This window comes from Strongylocentrotus purpuratus, unplaced genomic scaffold, assembly GCF_000002235.5.
Source record: "Strongylocentrotus purpuratus isolate Spur 01 unplaced genomic scaffold, Spur_5.0 spur5_scaffold_1, whole genome shotgun sequence".
Taxonomy (NCBI): Eukaryota; Metazoa; Echinodermata; class Echinoidea; order Camarodonta; family Strongylocentrotidae; genus Strongylocentrotus; species Strongylocentrotus purpuratus.
In genome coordinates this window covers 39870979-39882012 of record NW_022145594.1, presented here as the reverse complement: position 1 = coordinate 39882012, position 11034 = coordinate 39870979, and the positions used below count along the sequence as shown (strand labels likewise).

The 11034-nt window shown below is 40.9% G+C and overlaps 1 protein-coding gene across 1 annotated transcript; it reads left to right on the top strand.

Moving 5' to 3' along the window:
* Positions 1-4736: 4736 nt before the first annotated feature.
* On the top strand, positions 4737-10667 carry LOC105439522. Its single transcript, XM_030978214.1, has 4 exons — positions 4737-4873; positions 6766-6927; positions 7408-7694; positions 8803-10667. The coding sequence occupies exons 2-4, from the start codon at positions 6767-6769 to the stop codon at positions 10605-10607; spliced, it is 2253 nt and encodes a 750-aa protein (XP_030834074.1). The 5' UTR covers positions 4737-4873; position 6766; the 3' UTR covers positions 10608-10667.
* Positions 10668-11034: the final 367 nt, after the last annotated feature.

The following is an 11034-nucleotide window of genomic DNA, read 5'->3' as shown; positions in this document are numbered from 1 at the left end:
ATTGCATGGGAGTGGAGGATAGAGGGAGGAAAGAGAGGAAAGAATGTAAGGGAGAAGAGATGGAGGGAGGAAGGGAGTGAGGTATAGAGGGAGAAAAGAACGCGAGAGAGGAAAGGTAAAAGAGATGGAGGGAGGAAGGGAGTGAAGTATAGAGGGAGAAAAGAACGCGAGAGAGGAAAGGTAAAAGAGATGGAGGGAGGAAGGGAGACATATGAGATTGCATATGGGAGTGGAGGATAGAGGGAGGAAAGAAAGGAAAGAATGTAAGGGAGAAGAGATGGAGGGAGAAAGGGAGTGGAGTATAGAGGGAGAAAAGAACGCGAGAGAGGAAAGGTAGAAGATCGAGATGGAGGGAGGAAGGGAGACATATGAGATTGCATGGGAGTGGAGGATAGAGGGAGGAAAGAGAGGAAAGAATGTAAGGGAGAAGAGATGGAGAGAGGAAGGGAGTGGAGTATAGAGGGAGAAAAGAACGCGAGAGAGGAAAGGTAGAAGAGATGGAGGGAGGAAGGGAGACATATGAGATTGCATGGGAGTGGAGGATAGAGGGAGGAAAGAGAGGAAAGAATGTAAGGGAGAAGATATGGAGGAAGGGAGTGAAGTATAGAGGGAGGAAAGAACGCGAGGGAGGAAAGGTAGAAGAGATGGAGGGAGGAAGGGAGACATATGAGATCGCATGGGAGTGGAGGATAGAGGGAGGAAAGAGAGGAAAGAATGTAAAGGGAGAAGAGATGGAGGGAGGAAGGGAGACATAATTATGAGGGTGCATGGGAGTGGAGGAAATGGAGAGGAGATGGAGGGAGGAAGGGAGATATAGGGTGCAAGGGAGTGGAGGATAGAGGGAGGAAAGGTAGAATAGATGGAGGGAGACATAATATGAGGGTGCATGGGGTTGGAGGAAATGGAGAGGAGATGGAGGAAGGAAGGGAGATATAGGGTGCAAGGGAGTGGATGATAAAGGGAGGAAAGGTAGAAGAGATGGAGGGTGCATGAGTGCCGGGATGGAGGGAGGAAAGAGAGAAAAAAACGCGAGAGAGGAAAGGTAGAAGAGATGGAGGGAGGAAGGGAGTGAAGTATAGAGGGAGAAAAGAACGCGAGAGAGGAAAGGTAAAAGAGATGGAGGGAGGAAGAGAGACATATGAGATTGCATGGGAGTGGAGGATAGAGGGAGGAAAGAGAGGAAAGAATGTAAGAGAGAAGAGATGGAGGGAGGAAGGGAGTGAAGTATAGAGGGAGAAAAGAACGCGAGAGAGGAAAGGTAAAAGAGATGGAGGGAGGAAGGGAGTGAAGTATAGAGGGAGAAAAGAACGCGAGAGAGGAAAGGTAAAAGAGATGGAGGGAGGAAGGGAGACATATGAGATTGCATGGGAGTGGAGGATAGAGGGAGGAAAAAAGGAAAGAATGTAAGGGAGAAGAGATGGAGGGAGAAAGGGAGTGGAGTATAGAGGGAGAAAAGAACGCGAGAGAGGAAAGGTAGAAGATCGAGATGGAGGGAGGAAGGGAGACATATGAGATTGCATGGGAGTGGAGGATAGAGGGAGGAAAGAGAGGAAAGAATGTAAGGGAGAAGAGATGGAGAGAGGAAGGGAGTGGAGTATAGAGGGAGAAAAGAACGCGAGAGAGGAAAGGTAGAAGAGATGGAGGGAGGAAGGGAGACATATGAGATTGTATGGGAGTGGAGGATAGAGGGAGGAAAGAGAGGAAAGAATGTAAGGGAATAGATATGGAGGAAGGGAGTGAAGTATAGAGGGAGGAAAGAACGCGAGGGAGGAAAGGTAGAAGAGATGGAGGGAGGAAGGGAGACATATGAGATCGCATGGGAGTGGAGGATAGAGGGAGGAAAGAGAGGAAAGAATGTAAGGGAGAAGAGATGGAGGGAGGAAGGGAGACATAATTATGAGGGTGCATGGGAGTGGAGGATAGAGGGAGGAAGGGAGACATAATTATGAGGGTGCATGGGAGTGGAGGATAGAGGGAGGAAGGGAGACATAATTATGAGGGTGCATGGGAGTGGAGGATAGAGGGAGGAAGGGAGACATAATTATGAGGGTGCATGGGAGTGGAGGATATAGAGGGAGGGAATGAGTGAGATGAGGATGGGAGTGGAGGATGTTTATGGGTAGGGAAATGGTGGGGATGTAGAGATGGATAGCCAAACAGGGAAAGAAACATGAGAAATGGAGCAAGCAAGAGAGAAAGAAGAGAATTTTTGTATGTTAGAGGTTTGGAGAGGGTACATGCAGTGGTAGTGAAGTGGAAGATATGACTTTCCAATTAAGAGCGGGCAGTTTTTATAATGACGTTGAGTGTAATACGCATCACATTTCTGTACCTTTACTCAGAGGTATAAGTAAACGCGCCCAAGATTTAAATTTGTTGCACGAAGTTGCCTTTTATTTACACGTTGACAAATTAGGTTTTTTTATGGGGGTATAGGTTGTTTATTTTTTGTGGCCACCCCTATCTCATTCTATATCACTCTATTTCTTTCTGTGTCTATCTCTCTCCTTCTCTCTCTCTCTCTCTCTCCCTCTCACGTCCTGTTTCACTTAGTGACACACAAAAAGCACAAAAGGACAGGAATATGTATGCCCATAAAACGATTAGGTAATACGAAAATTGGATAAGTTGAATGAGAGTAAATAAACTATTAGACCTACATGCCAGAGTATTAATAGACCTACTTCAAAAAGACAGTGATGAACATATGGCTACCATAAGCAGAATACCAAACAATTTATTTTTGTTTGGCTGTTATAATTAGTATGCAGTGTGTTTCCCGAAATATCTTCAAGGATTACAAAAAAAAAGTACCAAATTCAATTAAGTTTTAAGGGGGGCAGCTAAGTTGTCACAGTTTTAGTTGAATCTCTAGCCCTCCCTAATTTAATTAGGAATTAAGGCATGCATACATAATTCATGAATGAAACACACACTATAATGAAAATAAAAAAGCACTATTTGAATGTTAAACCAGCACGCCGATTCCACTGTTCATTGTTAATCTGGAACAATGCCACAATCGTTTGCAGAAAACTGCAGAAATAGAAATACTCGTTTAGGGTAGAGAAATTTTCAATGATAAATGACATACTGTCTTGTTTACTTGTATAGGGTAGGAAATTAATGTTAAATGACATACTTGTTTAGTTGTTTAGGCTAGGAAGACCTAGGCTTAGAAATACTTGCTTAGGGTGTGAATTTGGGCTTCGGTAAAATACTTGCTTATTATAGGGTACATTTTTGAAAGTTTATTTACACACTGTATTTTTTACAGCACATACAAACGTGATGCACACTTTTAAAGGTTGTCAACGTGTAGCAAGGAAGGAGAGCTCTAGGTATCTCACGATGTCAGCTACAGGGAATGACGGGAACAAAATCAAACACTCAACCACTGTTGTTTGTGTTCCCGGGAAGCTAGTGAATGAACTTTTTTTTCGTCTTAAACCAGCCTGACTACCCAAAAAAGGCTTTTATTTTTCAATTTTGTTGATGATATCGAGTCTCATAATAGCTCAGCATTGAGATCCACGCGAATAATTGGTTGATGATCTAAAACAGGGCTTTCTATAATAATACCAGTTTTCGCCAATCAGAGAACTGGAAAGATCGACGCCCCTTGTAAGCCTTGCAGATCAAAATCCTAATTCAGAGCGCATATTTTGTGCTTATTTCTCAAATCTAAGGCAAAATTTTCTATTATACGAAATACAAGACTTCAAAAATATGAGGGGGGGGGGGGGACATAGTAGGCCTACTTTGTTATTGTGACCACCCTTAAATCATTATTTTTTGTGGGGGCGTATCCCCCTGTTCACCCCCGGCCCCTGTTTGACGCCCATGAGGCCATGCCACACTGACGTGATTATGGTTGACCTTGAACCGTGTTGACAGCTTAACCAGGGACAATAGGGACTTTTAGATTTGCACGAAGACAATGTGGATTGCTACGGTCGACGTCCTTTTAATGCACTGCCTTGAATGGACGTCACACGTATCAGTCCACGCAAATCTAAAAGTCCCTATTGTTGTCATGCACCACCGCACTATTGGCATTCCGTAAATTTTTAAGGGATTCCCCATGACGTAATCAAGCGCACACCCGCCCGAGCGCACCCCCGTCCGCACGCACGCCCGCACGATGTAGGGCGTGGCATTACGGGGTGTAAACCACTGGTGCATTACTATCCTTGCTGTGTATTAAAAGCTGTTTCATTGATTCTCAACATTTTAAACACTACTGTACAAAACTCAACTAATTTTACTCAAAATCGGTACTTTAGTGACGATTAATAACACTTAAATAGCAGTAAAATACAATTTTTTTAACTTTCCGATGTTAAAAAAATAATTAAAAAATTCAAATTGTGAGTGCTCTGTCAAACTTGCCGATCAACCGCATCGGCAAAATTGTGTGCCTCTGTGTGTTATGACTGTCATAATTATTCATGTATTTAAATGCTGCCTATTAACACGTAGTGCAGTGCTAAAGGTCAATACGCATTGACTCTCTATGCTTTGCTGGAGTGGTGTAAACATGCAATCTCAATGTCGCAGTCATTCCGGGCAGTCATTGCGTCGTATTGTCAGCTAATTTCTCACTAATGACGAGGAATCTAATTGATTCCCATCATCCAAGCTGTAGACAGAAATGACACTTTCGTGAAACAGGAAACGACCATGTTTCGCTCCGATCCGCACGTACAGTAGCGCTTCATTAGGTCATCCAATTTTGTGTCCTTCTTCGACCTTCCCACCACCCCGGTCCTGGCCCTATAGCTTGTGCATACGGCCGCACGGACTCTGCGTGCATCGTGAGGGGTTTCCCAGGCCACGACATTATAGGCACTGAAAATTACCATCTGATCTGGTAAATATATGGAGATAACTTTCTTATAACTAACATTTGTCAACCTTCTTTAACTCTTAAGGCTATTTGCTGTTTATTGTTGACCCATCATTCTCGTATAAAAATAAAATCACGTTTTTATCACGCGTTCCTATGGCCAGTATGGGATGTAGACGAGCTTAGACTGATGACGGTTTCGAGTAACGGCCCCCTGGCCCTAGAAGAATGTTGTTGATTGTAGTCAAGGTTCCAGTTCCGTCTCATGTATTCATCCTTCTCATATCTTATATCTTATAGTTTGGTGTCTTTGCTTTGCTAGTTGTATTGTTTTTCTGCCGATGATGCTGTACGTGCTGTTTATATTTCAATGTTTTTTTGTTTTTTTTTAACATTGAGAATGAAAATAAAGACTGAACTAATAGTAATAATAATAGATCAAGTCACTCAGTGGAGCCAGATGTATTCTCGGTGGAACAACCGTTGATATAAAACACTGAAAGTTTCAGTCTACCCTAGGCCTAGACCAAAAGCTTCAGTCTCTCTTTATCGTCGGTTGTTCCACTTAGACTACGTCTGGCTCCACTGATGACAAATGTCAGTTTTTATTAAAGAATGACCCGTACCAGACGGTTATTTCTGTCTACCTTAGCCTAGGCCTAGCTGTAGCCCAGCTTATACTGTTAAAAGGAAAATCCAACCTTCAAAGACAAATGCTCTGAAAGAAATAAGAAGAAAAAACAGAAAATTGGATTGGTGAAAGTGAAGAAATTAATAAAAACATGTAAAAGTTAGTAATTTTGTTTAGTTGTAATCATCATACCTAAAATTGGCTGAATCGGTAATGATAGTATAGAGCCAGACAACTTTCCCATTTGTTTCAAAACACAAACTTACTTAAATGCCAACTTTTCGAATGTGTTCTCAGCTCGGAAGAGTCTTTTCTTTTTGAGAGGACCTATGATAGTGTGCTATCCATGATATATTTTTAGTAGTCCCCCAGTGAAGAATTAGAAGGGGAACAAAGATTATTTTTACTCACAACAAATGGAAGAGTTGTCCCTGACTACGTCATAATCTACTGACGAAATTGCCAATTTGAGATTCACATAGACATAGTGATCTCATATTTCAAACATCCATAAGTCTCTTATTAATGGTCTGATTTTGTTTCAACTTTCACCAGTCTGTATGTTAATGTATGTTAATTTCCAAAATATATAGTTTATTTCTTTGTACATACATCCTACACACAATCAGAATACTCCATTATGATATTTAAAGATAAAGACCAGTTATGGTCATGCAGTTGCATTGTGAAAGAAACGTTGTGGAATCGATCAGAAAAGTTGTTCACCTAGCATATAAATCTTGGTAAAGTTACAAGCACTGTACACATAAAGATGTATATGGGACTACGCAACACGTGCACGACACGTGCGTTATATCTATCAGGTCCAAATAGATATAATAATTTACCAAATATATCAAATATTAGGCGGTTTCTCTGCAAAATTTGTATGATCACGTATTAGTCAAAACATATTCTTTCACATGATTGGTAATAAGAGCCTCCATTTCATTTTTTTGAGAGGGGGGCGTTTCCAAAACTGGTCTTTATTAATTAGCTTTCATTCATTAACCCTTTAAATGTGTATTTTGTCTCTCTGCAGCAGAGATGGGACCCCCCCCCCCCCCTTTCAGATAAAAGCTAGATCTTCAAAATACATTTCTGCCCCTTTTATCTTTGAATGAAGTTCAGTATCAAATCGCAAGAGTCAAATCAAGAGGTAAATATTTGGATGAGGGAGGGAGGGGGGGGGAGGGGGTGAAAAAGGTGAACTATGAACTGTACATGCATGTCACTAAAAGACGTTCACTTTAGTAAACAGAATCCCCCTTTTTGTCAATTACAGGATGTCTTGCTGGGGTTATCATTCATGTACCTTTTCCAGCGAACCAAGTTTCTGTCGAATGAGAAGGACATCTTGCATCATGGATGGATTCTACCTTCTCTATCTGCTCATGATTCTCCTGATGAGATCTGGTGATGTTGAAATCAACCCTGGACCAGACAGGTAAGTCTATATGTATTTGAAGCTTATTTCCTTTTCTTTATTGCAACAGTAATGAGCAGTAGGGATAATAAAGTACTTTTCTTATTATTAAAGCATAACATCCCATACATGTACATGCATGCCAATTTTTCTTCCATATTTCAGTGCACTGCTTAATGACGCATAAGCCTTATGTGTTTATGCCTCAATATACTTTTAAATAAATCTTGTACATGTAGCTTAATAACAAAAATCAGGTACATGTAGGTATGTGCATGAAACTGCAGGTACTAACAGTGCTAAACTGTAGGAGCTAGTGTACATATTTGTACTTTAGAGTAGTTTATTCTTCCATGTAGTTAGTTGGTCAGTCTGTTTCGCACGAAGCCTCATCAGCAACTGAACTAAACTTACAAAGTATGAAGATAGGTGATTTAATGAATGTACAGTAGGGGTTACAACACAATAAGAGATTCTTGATGAAATATGTTTTTATTACAGGATTGTCAGTGAGGCAGAATTCATAAAGCTGTCCAAGCTAATTGAACCTAGCTACTACAAAGAGGTGGGTGTTAACCTGGAGATCCCCAATGCAGAGCTTGATCAAATCAGCATGCAGCATTTGCAACGTACCAATGATGCATTGATGACAGTGTTTACGAGATGGAGAGACAAACAGCCGCCAAGCACAGACATCAGGACTCTTCTTGCAGAGGGATTAGAAAGAAGTGACTTAGGGTCCCTCTCTGGCCAACTACTTGCTGGCAGTCTAGTCCCAAACAGGACAGGTGAGAATAGGAAGGAAATCATGTCGACTGTCTGCAAAAAGGCCCTTGCTACCATTGATAATATATAGCTCTTGCAGGCAGCCAACAAACACTGATTTGACACTTTCTCATTTGGTACAAATAGGGTTATTTATATCAGGGCATCCCAGTAGACAAACAGCCCGCGAGACCGATACTGCCGGTCTGGTGAGCCCTCAAAATAGTTGTAAGAACATGCACCATGAGACTGACATGTCAGTCTTATGGGCTGTCTGTCCATGGGTCGTTGGTCTCGTGGGCCTTCTGACAACTTTTCAGAAAGTTTGCTAGACAGATATTGTGGGTCTTGTGGGCTGGTTGCTTGGGCTGTGGTCATTAATACATGGTTACAGACCCACTCATTATGTGCTGTGTAACGGAGATGATGAAATTAGTTTTACTTGAAGCTGTACAAGGATTGTTATTCAAATTTCTTGGCATTTCAAGCCCAGCCACTTTCTGATTTTTTATTCAAGTCATGCTCATCTTTTGACACCAATTTTATGAAAATTGTAACATTCGTTTTTATCTTTTGTGACTATTATATGTCAGCCTCAAAATACAGAATTTCTGATTTTGTTATACAAAACAAAATGAAAACTACTTTTCTCTCAGTTCTTTCTATATCGCGTAAAATTGTTCATTGAGCTGTAATTTATTAAGTGTATAAGGTCCATCATTATTGTCCACACTGTTAGCGATGGAAATTAATGATATTTACATGTTATATATGGATACATAAATAGACATATATATATATATACGTTCACCCAAAAAGACAAATTCTTTTGAGACACTTTTAAGTTAAAAAAGAAAACAAAGACGTGTCATGCATCAACAATAGTATACATGTACGATATGTAGAAATTAACTGCAAAGATGATAAATTATCTTTTGTTCTCATTGAATCTTGGTCCAGAGAACACCCTCATAAACAGCAGGACTAAACAAATAAAAATGTAAAGTTGACAAACATTAAATACATCAGAAACTTGTTGTTATGTTGTTCATGTGTATGCTATGAATATCCTCAAATAAAATATTTTGAAATTCAGGAAAAATTGTCACACTTATGTTATTAAATTTATAGGTGCACCTTTTACAATGCCAGGATCACAGGCCCAGCAACCACTTTCTCCTGACCTGATCAAGAGATGTGCAGATGATTTCAAATTTAAGTACCGGACAACTCTCTGTAAGATCAGAGCTGATCCTCTCAACCCTGATTCAATAGCGCAATTTAACGACATGTACACAAACCTCGTCCTGGAAGAGGAATATCGAGAATGCAAGCGGCGACCACTTGAGTACAGGGATCTCTTTGATCTTAAAGTCAATGGAGAGTTCCCCAAGCGGATCATGATTCAGGGAGAGGCTGGGGCTGGAAAGACAACATTCTGTGCTAAGATTGCCTGGGACTGGATAAATGACAGTCCTGTTCTCCCAAAGTTTGTGTGGGTACTTGTTGTCCCTTTTCGTGAAGCCAAGCAATACACGATCGGTGAGATTGCCAAGTCGTATCTCTCCAAGGACAACCCAGCAACAGCTTGCCAGATCACTGAGTACATCCGTTCAAATCCAACTCATGTATTCATTGCGTTTGATGGATTAGATGAGTTTGATGGCAAGGTTGTACAGGAAGGGGAAGCGGGTTCAAAGTCAGAATGTCACCAGCCAAAGTCTGCTGATCAAACCAAGGCAAGATCAGAATCAAAGATGAACAAGAATAAGCGGCAAAAGTTAACACAGACAAAGTCATCAAGTGCCACTTCGCAGCCAAGAGACAACAGCGCAGAGGCGAGTGGAAGTTCTTCAGAGAGAAGTGACATTGCACTTAGAGATATTCTTCGTTCACATAAACTTGAGGCTTGCCCGGTGTTGGTGACAAGTCGCCCATGGAAGGTCACAGAGATTAGATGGGATGATAGACTAAGGAAACTGTACACTTTCATGCATGTGGAAGGTTTTAGCAAGGAGAATGTGGAGGCTTACATTCACAAGTACTTTCAAGATGATGGGGCCACAGCAGATCAGCTTATCCAATTAACCAAAGACAATGACATCATATCTGAGAATATGGCCCCGTATCCTATCTACATAGCTATGCTCTGTCTTATGTGGAGAGAAGTTGGTGACGAAAAACGAGAAAAGTTTAAGTCATTTCAAACTTTTTCTCAAATATTTGATACAATGTTTGAATTCCTAAGGGTACATTATGCTCAGAAAATGATCACAAATTTAGACAACCCATCATTCAACGCATATATGTCTCAAATTGAGAAGCTCATGGAACCAGTTGCCAAAGTTGCTTTCATCGGGCTACAAGAAAACACCCTCATTTTCAAAGAAGATGATTTCGAACATTGCTCAGACTCCATGGAAACAGCTTGCAGAGTAGGGGTGTTGTCTCAGGAAAAAAAATTGTCATCTAGATATGATAAGAGCAGTCCATACCTGCAGTCTACTCTCTTTTTTCCACACAAACTCTTTCAAGAGTACATGGCTGGGGTCCATCTTGCTTCCCTGTATGAATTAGATCACTATGAATTCAACAGGCTGATTGAGCAAGTAGTGCTGCCTAGGAAGGAAGAGTGTAGGTATCTCCTGTACTTCACTGTATCACGGGACAAGACCATTGCTAACCATGTCATGAAATGCATGGTACAAGGTAATGCCCGAAACATAGTGAACAGGGATTTCTTGGTTGATGTATCCTTTGAGAGTCGAGACCTAGATACCGCAGCCTTGGTGACGGGTGGAGGGCAATCTCAGTTGATAATAGACAAAGATATGAAAGCACACACGGTAGCAGGTTATGCATTCACTGGAATACATTTAGATGTGGTAAGTATACATACATTTTTAAGTAAGCACAAATCCATTGTGTATCTATAGACACGCATGTTTTATTAATGGATCAATAATATGCATATTTCCCACTCTCTAACATCTATTACCTAGTACCTGATAATCCTAGATTTATTTGATACTAATGATCTTTTAAAGTGGCCATGCAAATACTAATGATGATATTGACTGGCTATTTTTTCGGATGGGGGGGGGGAGGGGTGATATGACACCACATTGCTCTCATCTCTAGATCAGGCAATGTGATAATACTTGGGGAATATAGCTTCACATACCCATAACTGGTATAGGCATATATTTTTTATTTCTTGAATAAGTTTTATTAGACTATACCATAAGCCATCTTGAAATGGCATTCTGCACAGCAGTTTTGCGGCAACCTTTCCTCTTGTTGATTTGATGCTCAGACTTCAGGGTAACCCTTTCCATGGAGGGTCAATTTGGAGGCTCTTTG